Here is a 25,000-nt window from a genome sequence, read left to right on the forward strand (position 1 = left end):
CAAGACCAACAGATCTGGACTCATTAGTTCTTGGTTTTAAGCAGCGCTGGTCAATCTAGGATGTTCTGAACATCTGGCGTTGGACCGCCATTATGCCAAAGATCTACCTGGGCCTTTTTATTGTATTTAGTTTTTTTACTTATGTACTTCGAACCTGTACTTTGATTGTGGTTTTTTAAGCATAGGTTTCCATTTTGGTGTGCTCAACACTGCATTGGACTTTTCAGTTTTTGTTTGTTAGGTCCATGTCTATATTGTATGCTACTCTGAAGTTCCCTTTTCATGAAGCCAGTGGATACGGTCTTGGTTTTGGGTAAGTTGTATATTATGTGTTTGTACATGTCACCGTCTTACCATTTGAAAAATATTCTAAGTTAAAGATAGGTGAAGGTATTTTGGCCAATTCTGAGCTGCTCAAAATGTACTTCCTGTACTGGAATACTTCTTTTTTCGACAACAAAACCAACCATTCATTTAAACAAAACCTTTGTGTTTGATTTTGTTTCACCAAAATGATGTATATCTCGAGTAACATGGAGGGCAGCCTCCATTTACATTGAGGCGTATTCCATTTTTCTGACAAAGCTCAGAAAAACGGATTTCTGAAGAATAATGGGATTACGGAAGCCCAGGAACTGACACTGACGTCACTTGGGGTTTTTTCTTGGCACTTGCTTTCCTGGCCACTAAGCAAGTTTATTTTCCCTCTTCCCTGGCCATGGCAGGAAGTTTATTTTGATGGCTGATTTCATTATATTTACGTTGTTGTTTTGGTTGGCTGTTACCGTCTCATTCATCACCATGTTTAAACTCCGGGGAAACTGATGCAGTTTTCTTATTTATGGCCGTTTGTTATTATTTTACGATTTATTTGAAGATGTTTATTCTGTATGCAAGGGCCCTCAACACTTAGAGGATCCAATTGGTTAAGCTTACCATGGTACACAGCACTTTGTTACCAAATGTCTCCTGTTTCTACTTGATGGTTAAGGGTCATTAGGATGTGGTGACGTCACGTCGCAATGAATGCCTCCATTTTGGAAGCATAGGGTTAGGGTTATTGTGGAGGTAGTAAGGATTTGTTGGTCAATGTTTATTAATTCATTGTGAAAAGATTTTTCATTGATGTGTTTAGTCAATGTCTCATAAGGAAAAAATGTCAGTTTGGCCTTCCAACATGTTCTCCCCAAACAGTACAGAATGTTCTGAAGAGATTTTTTATTCCTCTGTGGTTAAATATCTCTCTCTCTCTCTCTCTCTCTCTCTCTCTCTCTCTCTCTCTCTCTCTCTCTAGGTGTGAACTTCAAGGAGGTTAATAGCGACAACAAGAGGAAGCTGTTTGGCGAGATCTACACCGCTATCGACACATTGGCATTCACTTTTGGCAATGTGTGAGTACAGACAGTGATCCCAGCGACCACAATACACCCACCACCAGTCTTGACTTGTCCACACCATCGAAACCACCAGGGCGCTTGCACCTTGCTTTCCTCCTACACTAAATGTTGCCAAGTTTCATCCAATATAAATAAAGCACCAAATTCCTGGCCTGTATTAACGACTTGTTCCTAGTTCCCTCTGCGTGCGAGTGTGCTTGTGCTGATGTTGCTTGTTACATACACATATCGGTCATTAAGTGCCTCTGATGAGTTTCCCCCTCACTGAGAACCTTCCTCCCCCCTCCTCCTCCCCTCCTCCTGGCCCCTGTCTTGTGTCTCCAGGGTGTCTGACTTCCTTATGGGAGATGTAGAGAGCGGCACGGCGGTGGGGCTCGCCCTGACGAAGAGGAGCCGGGTGAGATATGCTGCTTGACAACAGTTAGCTTGCCCATGAGATCTAGCTCGTCTACGCCTCACACATAAAATTAATTGCAGAAAAATTCAGCTCCGAACCAAGATGGTGAAAAAGTCTCATCTTATTTGTCATTTATGAGAATGAATTTATGAATACTTTATTCCGGACTCGAAGTTCCATTTACAAGACAAGAATACAAATGACATGACAATACAAATACGAGGTCACAGATTAAAATACATATAAGCATCGATTCCAATGTTTCCACAACCCAGAGGAGTACCTTGTATCACTCTGTTTAGTGTCAGTGAGTGCAATTATTAGTTTGTTTTTTGACTCTAGAAGTCGACACATACATTTGTACATAAATTCCTCAACACAGCATGAAAGTGGTGAGAGAATTGATCCAATCTTTATTAGATGTATGATCACATGATTGCCTTTTTGTCCTATTTTGATTACGTCAACAACATACTAAAAGCTTCATATGCAAACGTATTTATAGGTGTAATTGTTTGGTCTATCCGTTGGTGTTTTTTGCCACTTAAAGTTAACATTATTCTGTTGACCGTTGCACTCGAAAGCATCGCAGGTCAAACACTTAGTTTGACCGTGAGGTCTAACTCGTCTACAACTCCTACTTGTCAGGTTGAAGCTACAGCAGAAGCTCACACACAGCCACTGGTTTTCATTGTGACTGTGTTTACAGTTATGTACTGTGGACTATAAGTGTAACCAGAGGTTTTTATCTCCTCCCTCTACAAATAAGAACATAGACAGCAAAGAGTTCGTAGCTCATTATTATTTCCCATTGTGGTTAGGTTTCATGACCAATTGTAAAAGGGCAAAAGAGAAAGTCAGTATAGCGCTTATGTGTGAGCAAACCCTGGGATTGTCCCCCCTTGGTTGCCATAGAGGGTTAACTGTTTCATTCCTGTTCTCTAGTCTTTCGAGAACCTCTCTGTGGAATCTGGAGGATCCGGTCCAGAGAAAGATGATCCAACGGGTAAGATCCGGCCTCCTTAAAAACTAGTACTGAACCATAGCAACACACACTGGTGGATTACACCTTCTGCTTACTTCCTGGTTACGCTGATTGACTAATACCCCATGAAATATTAAGAGCACTTAAGAGCAAGAAGATAAAAGCAGAAGTGGAAACGGGGAGGTGTGTGTCATGGAGGCTGACGTCGTTGGCTACTGTCCACTCTCACTCACAGATAATGCAGTCACCCAACCCTCTATCAGGCCTGCTTAGCGAAACTAGCATTAGCACACATCACACACTTAGTGTGGTCACCAATGTCAAAATGTCTGTTACATGTGTTCTACTAAGGGTAGCTCCCAAGGTAGACCCAAACAGGCACACGCCAAACGAGGAGGCCCTCCATGGGGCGACTAGTTCATGGGTGGTGGGTGTAAGTTGGTGCCGGTGCCGGGCTCATCTCTGTCCTCGCGCCCCCCTGGGGGTCTCCTCTCTGGCCCTCACAGGACCCTCCCCCCCGGCACCCTCGTCGCTGTCCCCGGCGCAGCCCGGGGAGGTGGACGCCGCGCTGCAGCGCAGCGACTCGGGCGTGGAGTCGGCGCTGCTCTACGCTAAGGCCTGGTCCAAGTACACCAAGGAGCTGCTGGTCTGGGTGGAGAGGCGGCTCGCCATGGGTGAGTCCCCCGGTCCCGTCCCAGCTGCTACCCCGCCAGGTTTGGTTTAGGCCCAATCCCATTTCTACCCCTCACCCCTTCCCCTTAACCCTCCCCCTTGTTTTGAAGGGGTAAGGCGAAGGGGTAAGAGGTAGAAATGGGATCCCATTTCTACCCATTTCTACCCATTTCTACCCATCTTCCCATTTCTTCCACCTTTGAGGGATGATTTATTTGGAGCGCACGTGTAGCGCAACATATGATGCTCGAGTATGCAAGCAGAACATGGTTAAACAAGATGAGTATGTTGTAATTTCAAGCAGATGAATCAACAAGGAATGTGACACACTTAACAGCGCAAGCAAATGTAGTTTACGGTGTCATTCGCGTCATCCAGCATTAGTCCTTAAGATTTGCAGTAATAATCTGGGACAATGCTTTGTACAGATTTTTATGACACGAGAAAAGATGCACGTCATTTTAATGTAGTCAGATAAAGATAAAAATGTGCCCTTTTGCTGGTTTGGATGGTATTTCTTCTAAAGTGTAATGAAAAAAATTCAGGCCTGAACAAAGATGGGGAAAAAGTCTCATCTTATGAATAATATTAAGTGCCTCTGATGAGTTTCCCCCTCACTGAGAACCTTCCCCCCCTCCTCCTCCCCTCCTCCAGTCTCATCTTATGTATAATACTAAACAATTGACTTTATTAGATGTATGATCTCATGATTGCTTTTTGGTCCCATTTTATAAAGTCAACAACATACTATATGACTTGCATGCAAACTTATTTGCAGGTGTAATTGTTTGGTCTATTTGTAAAGTTTCTTAACATTATTCTGTTGACGAATGCATTCGAAAGCGTAGCAGGTCCGAGCCTAGCTTTTGCTTCTAGGGGTTAAATAAGATCACCTGCTGTCTAGCATGTTGTCTTGCTGTTGCACGATGCTGTGACTCCTTTTACTTCATTGCTTAATTTATGGTCTGAGTCACTCAACAAGTCAGCACAGGCCCGTGATCTACTTGTGTCTGCTGTCTGACAGCTGGAGAATGCAGCTGTCCTCAATGTGTCGTCAATCCAACACTTAACTGTTTTGAGAGTGTTGTTTTGCTTGCATCGTGGTACGCTTCAGGGTCTGGTAATGGGTAGACAAGGCTGGTTATGTTTGTCAACCCCTCATAGGCACCCTGATGATGGAGAGTGGTACGACTGTATATATATGAATGTCTTTACCCACAACAATGACACTTTAATGGTCTATTCCCATCGTAATCATATGACAATTTCATTTGTCATATTATTGCTTTGTGCAATGGTCATTTTATCTAATGAACTACTTGCGTTACTGATTGTAAAACCCAGATTTGTTTGAGAGGAGTGTTTACAGGGCTGGACTCTACACATTCAGTTGATCCTCACATTCTTTTCTCTGTTCACAGATATTGAGTGTGCCAAAAGTTACGCCAAAATGGCCGAATCGGCAAAGAACCTTGCGAGTCAACAGGTGAGTGTCCAGCAAATTCAGTTCAGTTTATCGTCAAGTCAATCGACAGTGGTCTGACTTTAAGTTCTTATTTTCAAGGAGTTCATGGCCTTCCGCGAGATCTACATGTCAGCATTCAGAAACGACATTGAGTACAGCCAGCTCCTGCTTCACACCGCGGCCGTACTCCAAAGCAACAAGTTTGTCCTGGTGGGTCCTTCCTTCACGTCACATCTCCAGCTCCCTTCACCCCTTCTGTGTCTTGAACATCACGCTGTTGACACTCAACCACTATCCAATCAAACACTTACCGTGTGTGTGTGTGTGTGTGTGTGGTGTGTGTGTGTGTGTGTGTGTGTGTGTGTGTGTGTGTGTGTGTGTGTGTCCATTGTAGCCTCTGCAGACCCGAAAGTCTGAGCTGGACAAACTGCGGAAAGAGGTGAAGGAGCAGTGGCAGAGGGAGCAGAAGAGAATGGTAGGTTGAACGTCACATTTGGAAAGATCAATCTCTACCCATTTGAAGTTCATCGTTAATAAGCATAGCCACCCCCTCAGAACCCTCTTACTTATTGTGTGTCGTACGTCCTGGCACTTAATGTACGCACTTATTGTATGTCGTACGTCCTGGCACTTAATGTACTCACTTATTGTATGTCGTACGTCCTTTCACTTAATGTACTCACTTATTGTATGTCGTACGTCCTGGCACTTTATGTACGCACTTATTGTGTGTCATACTTTTTAGTTGTGTAGCGTCTTATCTTAGCTATCTTTGTTGTATACAGGGAATGGGTTAACCTAGTGATGGTTAGTGCTGGGCACTTGGTTCTATGAATATCCTTACTGTACCGTCAGCGATATTGTTGTTTCTCTTTCGTCTGACAAATGTACTTATTGTAAGTCGCTTTGGATAAAATAATCTGCTAAATGCCCTAAATGTAAATGTAATCAAGAGAAACTAAGCCAACCCGCGGAGGCCATGTGTAAAAATTCAATGACTCTCCACGGCCCAGTACTTCAGTTGCCCTTCAGCAGAACTACAGGATATATAATTATAAATGAGCATTGACGTGGATTTAAGGGACTTTTGTTCCCCGACGTTTGAGGCTGTTGGATTCATAAAGAGCGTTCTCCAGGCCTTAGCGTCGTAATTTGACTTGGCCATCCCAAAATTCTTTGCCGCTTTTATGTTTTCTGCTCATTCATTTGTAGATGAGCTGGGTTGCTTGGCTGTAATCGGACTGTGACCGATTCAAATGATGCCAAGCTCCAGGCTTCACATTTGCGTCTGAGACATTGTGGTATGAATGGTTCATGGTCGACCAGGGTCTTCAGTATGCCAGGTTCTGTTGACACAACAAACCCCAATGGTCTGTCCCTGGTCAGAAGGAATGTTCTACTGAATTCATTTGAACCGATATCGTAGCTGGAGGAGTGCCTGCTTTTGAATCGTTTGTTGTCACACACAAGGCTACTGCATGTCAGCTTATTCTCTGTTCCAGGGATAGATAGTTAATACTTCATAATGCTTTATTAAAGGGATGTTTTTCTCTTTTTTCTTTACGGAGGAATCGATGGGTATAAACAACCATAGACTGTGCATGAGGCAGCATACAGATAAATGTATGAACATTCTATGTATGTGTGTATACAGGCATATACAGGCATACACATCAATGTATATAACTTGTATTTGTGCAAAGTCATGCATGCATAAGTAGTAAGGATAAGTAAGGAGTAAGTAAGTGTGGACAATGAGAATTAAGGTGTGTGTGTGTGTGTGTGTGTGTGTGTGGTGTGTGTGTGTGTGTGGTGTGGTGTGTGTGTGTCTGTGTGTGTGGTGTGTGTGTGTGTGTGTGTTTGTGTGTGTGTGCGTGTGTGTGCAGCACGATGCGGACAGCGCCCTGAGGAAGGCGCGTCTCCTGCGGGGCCAGCGGCAGGAGGAGCACCAGAAGGCCCGCGCCGCCACGGGCCGCGCCGAGGAGGAGCTGCAGCAGCAGCAGCTGCCCCTGCAGCAAGGCGGGGCCGGGGGCCCCGTGGGGTCCGTGGGCCCCGTGGGGGCCAAGCTGGACAAGAAGAGGAGGCTGGAGGAGGAGGCGCTGCAGAGGGTAACAGGCCAGAGACACAACATTATCTGCCAACGTCCAACGTGTGGCTGTGGGGATATGTGCCCGTCTGCTGGCTTCACTGAGTTCTCTCCCCTGTGTGTGTCAGGCGGAGGAGGCCCGGGAACACTGCAGGGCGTGTCAGATGGACGTTGGCGTGAAGAGGGCCGACATGGCCGCCACCAAGAGCCTGATCCTCAGCCAGCTGCGGGAGATGGTCTTCCAGTGTGACCTCACCCTCAAGGCCGTGAGTCCAGTCCCTGTTCTCCGAGGACCTCTTCAACCCCGGGGGCACCACTGTGACCCCTGGACGACTTTTACACCACTCAACAGAATATATTCGGGGCTCAAAGAGCTAAAGAGCTGATCTAGGACCTGATTGGCTCCTACCTGCAGGGAGAGGAGCCAATTTTGTGGTCTGCCCAGCAGAACACCTGTATTTCAGTGCCCCTTCAGAGCACCCATTAGGGCAGATGTAGTCATCCTTTCCCGTGTAATGCCAGCAAATATTGGGCAACGCTGGAGCTCAGTTGCCACGGCTGTCAATCAATTAATTGAGAGAAACAAGTTCAACATCATCAGTTTGCCAACCCTAATGTCTATGTGGACGTGTGAAGGGATAAGCAGTTGGCTGATGATGTTGTGTGTCTCTGGTCGCCCAGGTGACGGTGAACTGGTTCCAGCTGCAGCAAGCCCAGGTGGTGTCGTTGCCGGTCAACCACCAGAGCCTGTGTGAGCGGGCCAAGCTGTACGAGCCGGGCCAGCGCTACGTCCAGTACGTCAGCAGCCTGCCCGCCGGCCCCGACGCCTCCTCTGAGCCCAAGGCAGGGTGAGCTATACACACAGGCACACACACACACAAGCACGCACACACACATACGTACGCACGCACGCATGCACGCAGCCAGGCACGCAAGCACGCATGTACCACATAAGCACACACGCAGACAACAACATGCAGGCACTCATACACACACACACAAAACCACACGCTGGCACACGCACACGCAGGCACTCAAACGTACACCCACAAACGCAACAACACAAATGCAGTCACACGCACACACAGCCACACACGTGCACACACACACAGACACAGGCACTCGCACCCGCAACCACACACATGCACTCACGCGCTAACACACACTGGCCCCTTGGTGCTTGCAGAGTAAGGCAGAAGGGCCCCTGCCACACCGGGGGCCCTTGGTGAGGTCAGATGGGGGTGGGAGGACGTAGGGGAACAGCGTTGTTGTGGAGAGGGTCTCCCCCAGTGAGCACGGGCTGGGGGTCTTCCTGAGGAAGCGGTGGTCAGTGGAGGAGACCACCGGGAGGCGCGTGTTGATCCACCGGCGTGTGTGGCACGTACCAGGTTCAACAACGCGCGCACGTATATACCATCACATCATCGCCTCACTCAAAAGCTCTATGTAGGGTTTACTTATGAGTCATTTATTATAATAGCCTTCTCCATTTAAATAACTAGCTAATTATCTAGTCATTCATAAGTTGTCTAAATATCTTCTCCATTTAAATAGCTAGCTATTTATCTAGTCATTCAGAAGTTGATTTTTGTTTATAGTTTATTGTTGCAATTCTAAGAGGGCATCTAATTTTGTGACCCAGTAAAGTGGGAATCCTGTTGTAGCCTAGAGAATGTTTTCCTTTGTCATTTTTATTGTTCAGTTTTGTTTGCGGTCCCCAAGGCATCACAAACACACGCACTGCACATGCACACAAACGCACATGCACACACACGTGCACACACCAAGCAGGTGGCCATAAGAGAAAGCTTTGTTCTCAGAACGTTTACCTCTCGGCCGACCCTAATCGCTTCTGATCAAAAGAATGGAGCATGAGAGTCAGGAAATGAACACACATGGTCTTTGAATGGTTTATTATAGACAACTGGGTCAGATATATTGAGAGAAGGACTCTCATCCTGCCCCCATGTTACAAAGCATTGAAGGGGTTATGAAACACCTTTACAAGCACCTTCTGGCACTCTACTGATTCTATTTTCTACTTTGATCTTACTATGGGGTGTATGGTAATATCATTCTTCATTTTATTGAAAAAGATTCCTTATAATTATTATCATGTACACAGTTCTAATTTAGTTTGTGATTTGAGCTCACAATTCCGGAACATTGCCTTCCTGAAAGCCATTAAACCACTGGTTACATCTACTCTTACGTAAGGCTCCTCAAATAAACAACAATGTATTCCTTTAACCAATCCGATAACAAACACCGCTTTTTTACCGCTCATTCGCTGCTCATGACTACCAGCGAGTCTCTTCTCATGGCCTTACGTTTGTCGGATGTCCTCCTCAGGTCTGTGTTCTCCAAGCGACCGTTGACCGGAAGCCATTCTTCTCAATGCAACCTCTCCCCTGCGGGGTCCGGGCCCGCCGACTGCCTCAGCGCCGACGAGGTGGACAGCCCCGTCAACGCACGGCCCGCCAAGATCTCTGAGCGCCGCTCCAACAGCAGCACAGACATCCAAGGTGGGCACCCTCAGGCCTTTCTGACCTGAGGATGAGACCTCCTCACAATGGATGAACCAGGATACTTTCAACAGTAGCCTCAGCTCACCTCAGAAGCTCTCTTTATTAGCTGTCTTTTTTTATTTCTAAATCGTTACAAAAAATGAGGACAAAAGACTAACTATTTGTAACCTTAATTGGTGTCAATGTGAGGGCAAGTACCCTGGAATGTGAAACAAGAACAAATGTGTTTGACACCATCGATATTGACCCTGATTGACACTGGGACTCTCAGCGGCTTTACGGGGCAAGCTCTTTTGTTTGGTGATAGCGTGTCGTTGGCAAGAGCCATTGTTTTGTTTAACCCTTAGGTCTTCATTGATCAGTATTTGAAAAGCATGACACATGGTTAAGGGTTTAGAATATAAGTGGTAACCTTCTGTGGTGAAGGGAGGGAAGCTGCCTGAATATTAGTATGAAATAAACAATTGACCATTGTTAGCCAAGACTTTTATGGGGGTTTGAAGTGGGTTTCAACAGAGCATTTAAGACTAATCACAGGACAATGGTAATGTTAGAGAGGGGAGGAGGAGAGAGAGAGATGAGAGGAGAGAGAGAGAGAGAGAGAGGAGGGAGAGAGAGGGGAGAGGCGAGAGAGAGAGAGAGAGAGAGAGAGAGAGAGAGAGAGAGGAGGAGAGAGAGAGAGAGAGAGAGGAGAGAGAGAGAGAGAGAGAGAGAGAGAGAGAGAGAGAGAGAGAGAGAGAGAGAGAGAGAGAGAGAGAGAGAGAGAGAGATCCAGCTTAATCCAAATGCCCAAACTTGACATTGCCGAACATCGCTATACAACTCTGACTTGCAACCTCTAGTTTTGTCTTTTGCATTGAATAAATAGTACAGAAGCAGATAATACATTTGCTTACTTATTTCTCCAGACATACAGATATTTGGGCAATCATCTCTCAGACTGTTATCAAATCATAATACTGACATTTTCTGGGGTTGTGGGAACTCAGAAAGGGCAACTTGTAACAGTGTTGTTACAAGCGAATGAATCAGTGAAACTTAATCGAATGATGAGTCCACAAAGAAGAATGCCGGTTTCTTTCCTAAGCCTTGTGTGGTTCTGTTTGGGCAGCTCTGAGGATCCAGGGCCCGTTCAGACCCTGGGCCTCGGCCAGTCAGGGTGGAGGGATGTGCAGCGACTCGGAGAGCGCTGGAGGGAGCAGCGAGTCCCGCTCCATGGACTCTCCACCGCCAGCCCCGGTAAGGCCCCGATACTGAGCACTGCAGTACTTCAATATAGACCACTAAGGCCCCAATACTGACCAGTACCTCGATGTAAACCACTAAGGCCCCAATACTGACCAGTACCTCAATGTAACCACTAAGGCCCCAATACTGACCAGTACCTCAATGTAAACCACTAAGGCCCCAATACTGACCAGTACCTCAATGTAAACCACTAAGGCCCCAATACTGACCAGTTCCTCAATGTAAACCACTAAGGCCCTAATACTGACCAGTACCTCAATGTAGACCACTAAGGCCCCAATACTGACCAGTACCTCAATGTAAACCACTAAGGCCCTAATACTGACCAGTACCTCAATGTAAACCACTAAGGGTCAAATACTGACCAGTACCTCAATGTAAACCACTAAGGCCCTAATACTGACCAGTACCTCAATGTAAACCACTAAGGGTCAAATACTGACCAGTACCTCAATGTAAACCACTAAGGCCCTAATACTGACCAGTACCTCAATGTAAACCACTAAGGCCCCGATACTGACCAGTACCTCAATGTAAACCACTAAGGCCCCAATACTGACCAGTACCTCAATGTAAACCACTAAGGCCCCAATACTGACCAGTACCTCAATATAAACCACTAAGGCCCCAATACTGACCAGTACCTCAATGTAAACCACTAAGGCCCCAATACTGACCAGTACCTCAATATAGACCACTAAGTGTCAGATACTGACCAGTACTTCAATATAAACTACTAATAGTCTAATACTGAGCAGTACTTCATTATAAACCACTAAGGGTCAAATACTGACCAGTACTTCATTATAAACCACTAGTGTCAAATACTGACCAGTACTTCATTATAAACCACTAGTGTCAAATACTGACCAGTACTTCAATAAAACCACTAGTGTCAAATACTGACCAGTACTTCAATCTAAACCACTAGTGTCAAATACTGGCCAGTACCTCAATATAAACCACTAAGGGTCAAATACTGACCAGTACTTCATTCTAAACCACTAAGGCCCCAATACTGACCAGTACTTCATTATAACCCCTAAGTGTCAAATACTGACCAGTACTTCAATATAAACCACTAAGTGTCAAATACTGACAAGTACTTCATTATAAACCACTAAGTGTTTTATACTGACCAGTACTTCAATATAAAACACTAAGTGTCATACTGACCAGTACTTCATTATAAACCACTAAGGCCCCAATACTGACCAGTACTTCATTATGAACCACTAAGGCCCCAATATTGACCAGTACTTCATTATAAACCACTAAGTGTCAAATACTGACCAGTACATCATTATAAACCACTAAGTGTCAAATACTGACCAGTACTTCATTATAAACCACTAAGTGTCAAATACTGACCAGTACTTCATTATAAACCACTAAGTGTCAAATACTGACCAGTACTTCATTATAAACCACCAAGTGTCAGTTACTGACCAGTACTTCATTATAAACCACTAAGTGTCAAATACTGACCAGTACTTCATTATAAACAACTAAGTGTCAGTTACTGACTAATGCTTCATTATAACAAAGTATCAAACATGTTCCTTTCCAGTCAGAGTACATCAGATGATGCTTTGGGTTTATGGCAGCAAGGATGCACAGAGTCCCCTTCCTTGTATCTGAAAATATATTATAGGCCTATATATAAATAAAAATAATTCCGTTTCTGATTTGACTTTCACAAAGCATGTCCCATAATGTGGTAACCGATACCAGCGTGGAAAAGTGAGACTACGCAAAACCATGAACCACAGCTTCCAAACTGCCTAATTGAGTTTCAGTGTTAGTCAGTTTGCATTCTGTTCTAGAAAGAAGGGACTTGTGTAGTAGCTGATATCTAGATACAGGATGCCAGGTCTGAGGGTCTTTGTGCAGTTATCTTCATCTTATCTCTCCTTCATGCTGGGCGGCTGTTTGTTTTTATGGCTTTGCTGTGAAAGTGTGTTTACCAGAGATACAAGAAGGGCAGCAGACTTTACTATGGGGTAAAAGCTTGATTGGTGCTCGCCCAGTAAAGCAGCAAGGGTGTTTTCTGGAAACCTGTGAACATTTCGTGTAGCAAAACACTTTGTTGAGGGTTCTGTTTGTGATTTGATATATCTAGCTGTGTTATAAAAACAAGGCCACCTTGGGGATGACACACACAGACACGCATCCGCATAAACTAACGCTTTTTAGCCGCAATGTGTGCAGGGTGGTATTTGTGTGTTTGTGTGTGTGTCCCAGTTGCTATGGTACCAAAGTGTCCCAATGCAATGTTATCCTAGCCATCGTGTTCCAACAGATGCGGGTTCGATACGGCAGCGCACGCTTCCAAACTTGGCAGTCAACAGTGCTCACAAAAATGTTGGGAGTGTCTGTGTGCATCACTCTCGCTGCAGGTTGTACATCGATGTTGTTAAGATCGGGCTCCCCGGTGCGTCACTGGGTAGAGCGCGTACCATTAATTCCCAGTCCTTACCGCAGCGACCCAGGTTAGATTCCTGCCCGCAATCCCATGCCTAATTGTCTTACTCATGCTACAGTAAAAAAGATGAAACCTTAAAAAAAAACTACTTTAAAAAACAATGTTGTTAAGACATGTTTATCATGACAAGGATTTTAAAGGCGCCAAACAGAAACAATTGTCTTTCAAGATTCTCCCGCCGTAACTTGAGATCCAAGTTACGACTTGGATCTCAAAAACAAGGCGCAATCTAATCAAAAGCACTTCTGTGGTTGTTTCACAGAAGTGAAAGTGAGGTTTTGTGACCTCGCCAGTTTGTTTAGGGAAACCGATAGTATAAAGCATGTCTGTTTGTTGTTTTAGTAAGTATAAGGTTATTATTGCTGCATGTGTCTTCTGCAATCACATGCGCTGCATGTGATCACAGTTGAATCACAATGGATCATTTGCTAATCTTCATGAATCTAAATGTCTCCCATTCCTGCCCTCCTCTGTTATGCTAATTCCCCTGCACTATGGCTGCATTCCTTGCGGCTAATGTTAGTTGTCACCTTATTGTACATGTTTTATTGCAATGCTACAGCTGTCCGCTCTGCACCAATTGCAATCCCTGCCATACTGAAAAGGGGGTTCCCCTCTTTTGAGGGCTTTTGTCATGGTTTCTTTCTCACTCCTACGTTTGAGTTCTCCTTTTTCTCCATCACTCAGTAAGGGTTATAGGGCCGGGGGTACCCACCGAACCGTCTCTTTGAAGAAGACGTTTGAGAGCTCCGAGACCGAAATTGTCAAAGTGCATCAATATGAAAAAAACGTATTCCAATAAACTCAAAGTGGGGGTGAAATCGGTTAACAAGACCTGTTTGATCACTCCACTTTTTGGATTTGTTTTCCGTGTTGGCTTATGTATAGATGCTTCAAAATGGCGGATACGAAGGCCAAGTTAGCCCTGCCCCCCCCCACCCCTCCCCCTACTGTTCCCTTTCAGACCTCCACAAACTGAACTTGACCTCCATGACCTTGCAAGTCATCCCTGATTGGTGGAATGGCATTATTGGCAATGGAAAGATGAGTGATGAAACAATCACTCATCTGAGTGATGAAACAATCCCCCCCCCCCCCCCCCCCCTCAATATTACCAACTTGAAGTCGACCACACCCCCACAGCACCTAAAGCCAATCCCATAAAGTGGGGTCCTGTCAGATGGAGAGTGACGGGCCGATGCAGGGACAGCATAGCAACAAGCGACACTAGGCCTCTACACGCTGCTGTGTAGCCTGGCCATGAGGATTAACTGGTGCATGTGGTCCTGTTCAGGGGACTTCAAGAGGAGGCTCCCACGGACCCCTCCACGGGCACCATGTCCTCTGCCGACGACCTGGACGAGAGGGAGCCCCTGTCCCCCTTTGAGAGCGGTAGGTGCTGCGGACGCCATTGATTTAGACCCATGTCATATACCTGGACCAGAGGGGGCCCCTGTCCCCGCCCCTATGAGAGCGGCTGCTAGACACGTGCTGCCAGGCTCACTACATTGGTTTAGACCCATGTTATTTGCCTTGTTTGATTACTATTCTTTTTCTTCTCGAATGAAGGTGGAAATCCCACCAGTAAGGATAAATGCAGTTTGAAATCTGGAAATATGTTGCTATGATATTTTGCTCCTCTGCAGTGTAGACACCATTGGAGGAAGCATCACTGTTTACATTGTAGTATCTGGTCTTACACCGTTTACGCTTTCAATGAAACTGCGTTTGACTGTCCTTCATATTTATTGATGCCAAAAGCAGCCCTGCCTTATTTAAGTGTATTGTCTGATGTGTCAGGGCAGACGACCACAGCAGGAGCGTTGAGCCACTGAATGTCTTAAAAACAGGAGCTCCTGTTGAATAGAAACATTGAGTCATACTGGGCCATTGCCGTCTGTAATTCCACAGACGGTTAAGTGTGGCTCATGAGTAGATGTCTGCAAAGGCTGTTAGAGTAATCAGTCTTTTGTTCTCTAATCCCGAGGGAGGTACAACCGGTATATCAGCTTTAATCGTTTTTGGCTCTCAGAGACATGTAGTTCATAGTGCAGCTACAGAAGGTATTCTACTGGCAACATAACATTCATTCTTCCTTGGTTGTCAGACTGAAAAGGACCACGGGTGCAAAAGTGAAAGGGCAAAGGTTGCATCAGGGTTCTTTAAGATCTCACAAATTCTGACAAATGTACTTATTGTAATTAGCTTTGGATAAAAGCATCTGCTAACTGCCTTAAATGTAAATGAAAGATGCTTCTGGCCCCAGTTAGCCACGCTGCGGTGGACCGCTGGGAGGCGTTTACAGCTAGCTAACTCTTCTCCCCCCCTCCCGCCCTTCTTGTGTCCCGGGGCCCCACCGTGCGCTGCTCCTCCAGGTCTGAACATGGACATGGGGACGGAGATGGCCAGCTCCCCGGGGCCCTTCCGCAACACCCAGATGTCCAAGGCGGCCCAGACACACAAGCTCAGGAAGCTGCGCGCCCCGTCCAAGTGCCGCGAGTGTGACAGCCTGGTGGTGTTCCACGGAGCCGAGTGCGAGGAGGTGAGCCATCCAGACAATTTCATGTTGTCCATGAAAACTCACACTTTTATTCAACAGTTTTCAGCAGGGCTAACAAAATTGACGTTTTCTAATCATCGATTAGCCTTTCAACACTATTAGCTCAACAATGTGCCATTAGAACATTCGAGGGATGGTTGCTGGAAATGGGCCTCTGTACACCTATGTAGATATTCCAGTAAAAATCAGCCGTTTCCAGCTAGAATAGTCATTTACCACCTTAACATTGTCTAGACTGTATTTCTGATTAATTTAATGTTATCATCATTCAAAAAATAACAACATTTCTAAGTTACCCTGAACTTTTGAACAGTAGTGTAAATCCATTAATTTAATGTTATCATCATTCAAAAAATAACAACATTTCTAAGTTACCCTGAACTTTTGAACAGTAGTGTAAATCCAGCGTTAACTAAGGGATCAGAGGGGGAACAGCGGCTGGGCGACTCAACAGTCCGGCATCATCTAAAAACGAAATAGCCTCATACGGGGAGGGCGTACTCTACCAGAAGAGATATCCTCACAGCACATAGCACTCACGAATAGCTGACAGACTTCTGTGCCATTCTAACAAGCTACACGCAAATAGTAGGCTGAGAGTCTGACCTACAGCAGCAGTGTTTTGGCTCTCTGGAATGTCTCTGCTTATTCACTTGGATTCAGCAAAACTTTATCAAAAAGATTCACCAGCACCCACTCCAACCCGGCGATATAGAACGTGAGCGCTGATGTTTAGATTGGCCCTGTTCCCCCCCCGGGGGAACCCTTCCACCAATAGACTGCAGTCTGGGCAACACGCAGTGGAAAATAAGGATCTCTGTTTGTCTTCTGAGGTCTGTCCCTGCTTCCCAAAGCCCTGCGGTTCTCACCCGCTACTCTGCCCCTAGCAAGATCCAGTTTCGCTCACTTCCTTTGGAAAGTTTGAGATCAGATGCATTGAGCGTTGCCGTAAGACGAAGGAACTTTCAGAAAAGGACTCGCAGTTGACTCAAAATTTGATTCATGAGATTCATTCTCGTAAATTATTTGTGCCTCAGCCTGTCCACCAAACAACAGTCTCAGCCTGAATAATCTCTAGACTAGCACTCAAAGTAGATTGTCAATCTGTTTATTTATCTTATAATAAAATATTTCAGCACTAATAAAGGCGAAACATTTCTATATTGTTTTAATGGTAGAATGAAACAATAACATATTTACCTCTTGTTTAATTGACAGGCTCAGCCAAAAATGCAAAAGCCGGACCAAGTGTTATTTTCTACATTAATTGTTATAACATTTATAAAGAAATCAGATTTTATACTCTGGCGTTAAAACGGTGGGTGACTGATCAAGTTTGTGTGCCGCCCCAGTGCTCCTTGGCCTGCCATAAGAAGTGTCTGGAGACTTTGGCCATCCAGTGTGGCCAAGAAGCTCCAGGGGAGACTGCACCTGTTCGGCATCGACTTTACGCAGGCCTCCAAGGACAGCCCGGACGGAGTGCCCTTCATCATCAGGAAGTGCACCTCAGAGATCGAGGCCAGGGCGCTCAACCTGAAGGTAGGGAGGGATCCGTTCACTGGTGGATCATTCAAATGAATGGGGTTGAAGCCGATTGGTATCGCTGTAGTTCTACTCCTGCTCACTGCTCTTGTCGTCATGGTTACCCTGAAGGGGATCTACCGGGTGAACGGCGCCAAGTCCCGCGTGGAGAAGCTGTGCCAGGCGTTTGAGAACGGCAAGGAGCTGGTGGAGCTGTCGGACCTCTACCCCCACGACATCAGCAACGTGCTGAAGCTCTACCTGAGACAGGTGGGCTACTGCTGTGTACTACGACTACTACTACTGCTACTTCTGTGTTACTAATGCTGCCGGGATCAGGCGGGTGTTCCTTTATCTGGCTAAGTAATGACATTAACGAAGCTAGTGAGACGAGCCCGGCGTGTGGCGGGAGAAAAGGTCTGAGCTCCCGTGATAACATGTTGTCCGTGTTCTTCCCCCCCTCCCCCCAGCTCCCAGAGCCCCTCATCATGTTCCGCTACTACAACGACTTCATCGGCCTGGCCAAGGAGAGCCAGGCGGTCATCATAGAGGAGCTGGAGGCCTCGCGGCACAGCCCCCCCCCGGAGACCCCCTCGTGTCTGCCCCTCCCCCGCAGGTCAGCGTGGAGCTCAACCGGGTCCTCTTCAAGATCAAGGACCTCCTCCGGCAGCTCCCCTCCACCTACTACAGGACCCTGCAGTTCATCATCCAGCACCTGCACAGGTACAGGGCCGTGAAACACACACTCTGATTGATTAATTACTCATTCATAGGCCGCTCTACTCCCAGACAACAATGTCTGGGAGCAGAGCGGCATAGTGGCATTGCCTGTTGGACATCTCTTTCTGGGGGATGGGTCGAGGATTTGAACCAGCCCCGAGGATTGAACCAGCGGCGACTTCGGTCGAGGCCCGTGTTTTCACCGGCTCTTATCTGCTGTTACAAAGCATCACGTTTAGAGGTTTCTGCTGACGCTTTTAGTAAAAGCAACTTACAATTCATTCACACATCACACACCGACGGCAGTGTCAACCACGCAGGGCGACAGCCAGCTTGTCAAGGGCAGTCAGGGTGAGGCGTCTTGCTCAGGGACACATCGACACTCCCGATAGGAGAGGCTGGGGATGGAACTAGCAACCTTCCGGTTACCAGTCAACCTGCTTTTCCTCCTGAGCTACTGCCATCCCAAAACATCTGTAGCATGAGACGTACCAACGACTGGACTCCCTTCTAACCCACGGCTCTCCGCCCCCCAGGGTATCGAGAGCGCCGAGGAGAACAAGATGACGGCCAGCAACCTGGGCATCATTCGGCCCCACGCTGGTCAAACCCCGGCAGGCGGACGCCGAGGTGTCCCTCTCCTCGCTGGTGGACTACCCCTACCAGGCCCTCATCGTGGAGCTGCTGGTCCGCCACTACCAGATGATCTTCGACACGCCCCTCAGCCCCCTGCCGGGCGGAGGTGGAGGGGAAGGTGGAGGCGCGGCCCAGCCCCGCCTCAAGCCTCAGCAGCTGAGCAGGCACTCCAAGTCCCTGGGGGACATCAAGGAGGTTTGTTTTTAGGATGGTTTTGCATTGTTGCTTATGTCCCAGTGCTGCATACGCTAAAGACACATCTTTACAATGAATATAGATAATACTGAACATTAATACACATATATTATGAACTATGATACATTTTAATTGCTAGCTACCAAACATTCATTTTTGCAGTTTCAGTTGTATACTTGCTTGGAAGGAAATTAGTTTTTTTGCAGAGCTAGATTAGTGCTCCGTAAAATAGGATTTATCATGGAATTATAGTATGATCAATCAATAATCAACAGTACAGTTGTTTTATTACTTTTTAATATTCCATAATGCATAATAACTGCTGCTAAATAGAAGGTAATGGTTTAATAAATAATGTCCACCAAAGCTCATTGTGTATATGTTGTTCTCTACATTGTCTCCCCATTACAGCAGAGCTCCAAGGTGTACAAGAGGCATTCCTCCATCATCCCCTCCTCCCATCTATTGGCTGAGGTCAAGGAGACCATGCCAGGGCTTGACAGGACAGACAGGACAGACTTTGAACCTGGTCAGTGCTGGAAATACTAGATTCTCTGCTTATGCGTGTGTGTGTGTGTGTGTGGTGTGGTGTGTGTGTGTGTGTGTGTGTGTGTGTGTGTGTGTGTGTGTGTGGTGTGTGTGTGTGTGTGTGTGGTGTGTGTGTGTGTGTGCATGTGCGCGTGTGTGTGCGTGTGTGTCTGCATTGATCAAATACTAACACTTGATTACATTAATTACACTCAGCCCCTATGGAGTGAATGACGTGTTCCAGCAGTCCATCAGCCTCATGCCTCTCTCCTCTCCCCGCAGCTCCAGACACCGACTCCACAGACTCGGTCAACGGGGCGGCGCTGCCGGGCGTCTCCCACCCGCGCCCCGCCGGCCTCAGCCGCTCCAGCCACGGGGGCGTGTCCCGCGTCCAGCTGCGCCACACGCGCAACAAGGTCTACTCCCGGCCCGCCAGCGTGCCCGTGGACCGGGCGCCGCCGCCCGCCTCGCACTCCCACCTGGACAACAACCACGGGCCCCTGAGCGCGGCGGCCCTGGAGACGGGGCCCCGCCCCATGGAGGAGGAGGAGGAGGAGGAGGGGGAGGGGGAGGAGGAGGAGGGGAGCCACGCTGGGACCTCGACGGCCCCAAGTCCCGGGCCAGCTCGCGGTACCGCAGTACGCTCATCGACACACACACGCTGCGCCGCACCTGGGACCGGCAGTACAAGCAGCACGGCGACGGGGCCCCCAGGACTACCACCGGGGCCCCGGCCTGTGGCTCCCCGCCGGCCGAGGGCCTGGTCCTGCCCGCCTCGGGGCCCCCCGTGTGCCTCGCCGCCGGCCCCCTGGGGGGCCCCGGCCGGCAGTACGCCGTGGCCGTGAGGCCCGGCAGGACTCTGAGGAGGGAGGACAACGTGGACGAGCAGAGCCTGGGCGCCGCCCCCTTCAGGGCCCCCCGGACCCTCAGGCCCCCGCCGGGCACCTTCTACAAACCCCCCTCTACCGGCGCCCGCGCCAAGCTGCTGCAGAGCTCTTCACAGGCCCACAGCGCAGAAGAAGAGGAGGAGGACGATGACGACGAAGAGGAGCTGGGGATTGAGATCGAGGTGTCGGTGGATGAGCCCCCGGAGGAGGAGGAGGAGGAGGAGGAGGAGGAGGAGGAGGAGGATGAAGAGCGGGAGTCCCGCTCCTCCTCCAGCTCCAGCCCTGAGGAGCTGGGCCAGGGCCAGGCGCGACCCCTGTACCAGAGACTCCGGCCCCGGCGGCTCCAGGAGGTGGAGCACCGCGAGGCCCACTTTGTGTGAAGGCCTGGGGGGCTCCACGGGCCTGGTTCACCCAGCGGCCGTCTGGCCCCTCTCTTGGCGTCACAGTACCCATTGGATCGGACCCGGTAGGGCTTTAGCGGCTGGCTCCTCCCAGGGGGGGTATTCTGTGCCATATATTGTATAAGAGGAAGACAAAAGGACTGAAGACTGAGAAGAAAAATGTGTGTGGAAACATTTGTTTAGTTATTATATATATTATATATATATTATATATATAATATATATATATATATAGTCATACCACTTCCCGAAAGGCAAAACAGAATGCACTTATTAAACATTTGCTTCAGCTCACTGTCAAACAGACATTTGATTGACCCGTCACTATGCTTACTACTCGCTGGCCCATAGCCAGACAATATTTATAACCCTCATTGTTTTTTAAAGAAGTGCAATTACATTTGACTTAAATATTTTTTGTATTCTTCATTGGTCATTATGTGTGAATTGTTCATGTATACCAAAAAAGTATGACTTCAACTGTTACAACGATATTAGCCACTGCATTCAAGAACAGGTTGGGTGCACTTCGCTTGGCTGATGATCCGCTATCTTTTAAACAAAAAACAATTCTACTTAGGGCAAAACAAATGTTTATACTAAGCTACTTTTTATCCAATCATTTCAGTGAGAACTTGTGTATGAAGCAATTTAATCTGTTGATGTTACAGTACGTTGTCCCGAGTGACATTCACAAGGGTGACATGCCACAAGTTGGAGAGGTGTGTGTCACTTTATTTTATATATAGTTGACCATAAAATGAAAAATAGCTTTTAGAAATGGAGATCCGTTTCATGATAAGATTTTTTTGCTCGTTTAAATATGAGAACATATCTCTTTTTAATGTGTCAAAAGCCAAAGTGGTTTCTCCCCAAGACCATTTGAATTGTATCAATATCCATAATCTCACCAGGTGGTCACTATATAGAGATGTATGTGTCATGTCAAATGGTATCTGTTTTTCATGGAAATCTGCTCGGTTGACACAATGTTTAATTACGTTTTGTTTGAAATGCAAATTAGGTACATAAAAGCAAACGCCTTTTTGTAAGTTATTAAAAAATGTGTCAACCTCAAACAGTGGCAATTGTTAATTTTTTTCGCCCTCAATATCTTATAACAAAGATATAACTTATATGATATATTTAGTTTACTAATGTTTAGCAGTGATCCATAACCTGCGGCTTCTACAGCTGGTATGCTCCATTCAAAGCAACAGGTTGGTGGATTTAGAGAAAGATTAAACCAATCTGCTTAACTATTCACACGGTCTGGGCAGACGAGCTAAGGGAGCCTGTGACACTACAGGCAGTGATGTATGTTATGGACCATTACAGCAGCGATGACTGAGTTCCTCTGAGGTAAGATCTTCATATCGATCCGTGTGCAGATGATCAATGTCTTCTTTTACGCAATGTGACGGGATTGTGTGGTTGGCGACATGAGACACAGTCATGGATAATGTCCCAGGACACTCATATTTAGCAAAGATGATGTGTTTGATAGTATATTGTACGATACGATATATGATCAGTAGATCATATATCGCAATGTATTTTTATAATGTACATCTGTGGTCTAAAGTTATACCAGGTGAAGTGTGTTGAGCGTGTATACCAGCCACAAGACAGTGATCGACATTCACATTTCATATTCGTTCATTGTATAACAACATGCTTCAGCAACACCTGGTGTCAGACACGCCTCTTGTAAACCTAGCCTAGTGTCACTGTTTTCAGGTGAAAGGTATATACTTTCACTTCCTTATTTTAATAGGCTAATGACATGATTGGCCATGTTAAGAATCACAGTCACCGCCAAACCATCATAGATGAGCAGCCGCCATGTTGGAGCAGGATTTGGTTACCAAAGTTATTTCACTCAACAATGTTGACTGCCCTAGACAAAGAGTTATTCACAGAGCCTATGAACGCTACAGGGGGGTTGGATGTAGGTCTTTGGTGCGGTGGTGATCCCTCTTGGGGGGTGAGAGGGACGAGGCATGGGGTACCAGGTGAAGCTCCTCCTGTGGAAGAACTGGACCATTCGCAAGAGACAGAAGGTGATCTTTTCCTTGTCTTGAATAGTGACTAGAACAAAGCCACTGATAATGCTGTTTGAAAAGTGATTTGACGCTGTGGTGAATTGTACTTAGCAATCCGATCAATCATAGGTTGGGTAGGGCCTGCATGCTTAGCTCCAGATGCATTCAAAATGACAAAAAGGAGACGCCTTATAATATACTCTCATTTTAGGACTTATTATATGAATGCACTAGCGTCAGAAATCCTATTATTTCAAATGTACACACAGAAGATCTAAATCAGAATTTTACTGACATTACTCTAAATGTTCTGTAGATAAACGGTAATCTCCCACGGCAATGGGTTGAATGTAGGCCAACTGATGTAGGCCATGTTCTCAAACACGGCTTGTAGACAGCGGTAAAGGAAAGCATTCGTTCAACACTGAGACATGCTGTGTGGTTCTCCTCCAGGGGCGCTTCTTCATGGAGATCATGTGGCCTGTGACGCTGTTCATAGGACTGGTGTGGTTGAGGGGCGCCCATCCCCCGTACCGCCAACACGAATGTAGGCAGCATGCCCGTCCTCATGGTGTGTGTCTCCACACTAGGGCCTTCACGCCTTAACGCCTCTCCCTTCCTCCCATGGTGCCGCTGGTTCCAGGCCACTTCCCCAACAAGGCCATGCCCTCCGCTGGGGTCCTACCGTGGATCCTGGGGATCTTCTGCAACGCCAACAACCCTGCTTCCAGTACCCCACCCGCGGTGAAGCCCCGGGGCTGGTGTCCAACTACAACAACTCCATGTGAGCCTCGCCCGACCCCCTCAGCCCCCCCCCTGGAGCCCTCCACCCCAAAGGCAGCACGGCGTCCCATTCAGACTGAGGCCGGTTAGGGAGCAGTGTGGCGTCATGGCGACTCAGACAGAGCATGGGTCTCATTCAGCGGTGCTGGGGGGGGGGGCTCGAGGGCTTCACTTTCAGATGTGGATGCGTGAGCGTGTTTAGGGTCTGTGTGTCTGTGCATTTGTTGGATCGTGAATGTATTCAAGGGCCTGACTTTCGTTTGAATCTTGCGTTAAGAACTAAGCTACACACCAATAAATGGTTCATTACATGAGGAGGGATGGGTTTTACAATGCACTCGAGGTGTGTTTACACACATGTGCTGACCATGTATAAGTGGGAGTCTAGGTGTTTCATGTGAGGCGTATTATCCATGTTGCTCTGGACACAGCTAGATGATTATTTCCCTTGCTGTCCTGAAGGTAAGATTTAAGAGCTATTATTTAGTATACGGATGGCTTTTAGTAGGTGAAAGGCTCTGGGAGAATGTCCATTTGAAGTTTACTGCGCCGCTGCATTAGCAGGTCCGTTCAGGCTGTGTGGCTCTGAGTTCAGTCGATGTGAATCTGTTCTTCCCTGTCCTCCCCCCACCAGATTGGCCAGGTTCTACTCGGATGCCCAGGACATTTTGTTCAGCCAGCCGGAGTTCCTTCAGCTGGGCCGTCTCTGGAGAGAACTGACAGCCATGAGCACCTTCATGGACACCCTGCGCACCCACCCTGAGCAGATGGCAGGTCAGTGGTCTCTCCCTGGGCACCCACCCTGAACGGGTGGCAGGTCAGTGGACTGGTCTCTCCCTGGGCACCCACCCTGAACGGGTGGCAGGTCATGGTCTCTCCCTGGGCACCCACCCTGAACGGGTGGCAGGTCAGTGGTCTCTCCCTGGGCACCCACCCTGAACGGGTGGCAGGTCAGTGGACTGGTCTCTCCCTGGGCACCCACCCTGAACGGGTGGCAGGTCACTGGTCTCTCCCTGGGCACCCACCCTGAACGGGTGGCAGGTCAGTGGTCTCTCCCTGCTGCTTCAACCAGCGGCCCCCCTGCACAGCTATGACCTCAATGTTTCAGGATGTCGGACATGGGCGTTCAGCTTGAGATGGGGGGGGGGGGTGGGGGTGTAGAGACTTACATGGTCCCAGGAAGAAGAAGGGGCTAAAACTTCTAAGATTCATGTAAAGCAGGAGCTGGTCAACGTAGGTCAACGTAGGCTGGTCTACGTTGACCTACGTTGTAAATATTTTATAATGTACAAAATATTTACTTAATTATGTGCTTTGAAGTAAAGGTACAGGTTTACCCCTCCATCATCTAGTGCTTATGTTTTAAATAAGAGTTATGATTTCAAAGTAACAGAACAGAATGCAGTCATTCAAAGGGTTATTCCCATCCGCCTGGACCCCTGTTCAACATGCTTTGATAAG

General features: G+C 47.3%; 1 protein-coding gene across 1 annotated transcript in view; it reads left to right on the forward strand.

Moving 5' to 3' along the window:
* LOC130377244 (retinal-specific phospholipid-transporting ATPase ABCA4-like) overlaps positions 1-25,000 on the forward strand; it is a 125,181-nt gene that overhangs the window by 36,595 nt on the left and 63,586 nt on the right. Inside the window, exon 18 of the mRNA XM_056584280.1 lies at positions 5,368-5,391. Coding sequence (XP_056440255.1) covers positions 5,368-5,391 — 24 coding nt within the window. The remainder of the gene's footprint in view (positions 1-5,367; positions 5,392-25,000) is intronic.

This window comes from Gadus chalcogrammus, chromosome 23 (genome assembly GCF_026213295.1).
Source record: "Gadus chalcogrammus isolate NIFS_2021 chromosome 23, NIFS_Gcha_1.0, whole genome shotgun sequence".
Lineage (NCBI taxonomy): Eukaryota > Metazoa > Chordata > Actinopteri > Gadiformes > Gadidae > Gadus > Gadus chalcogrammus.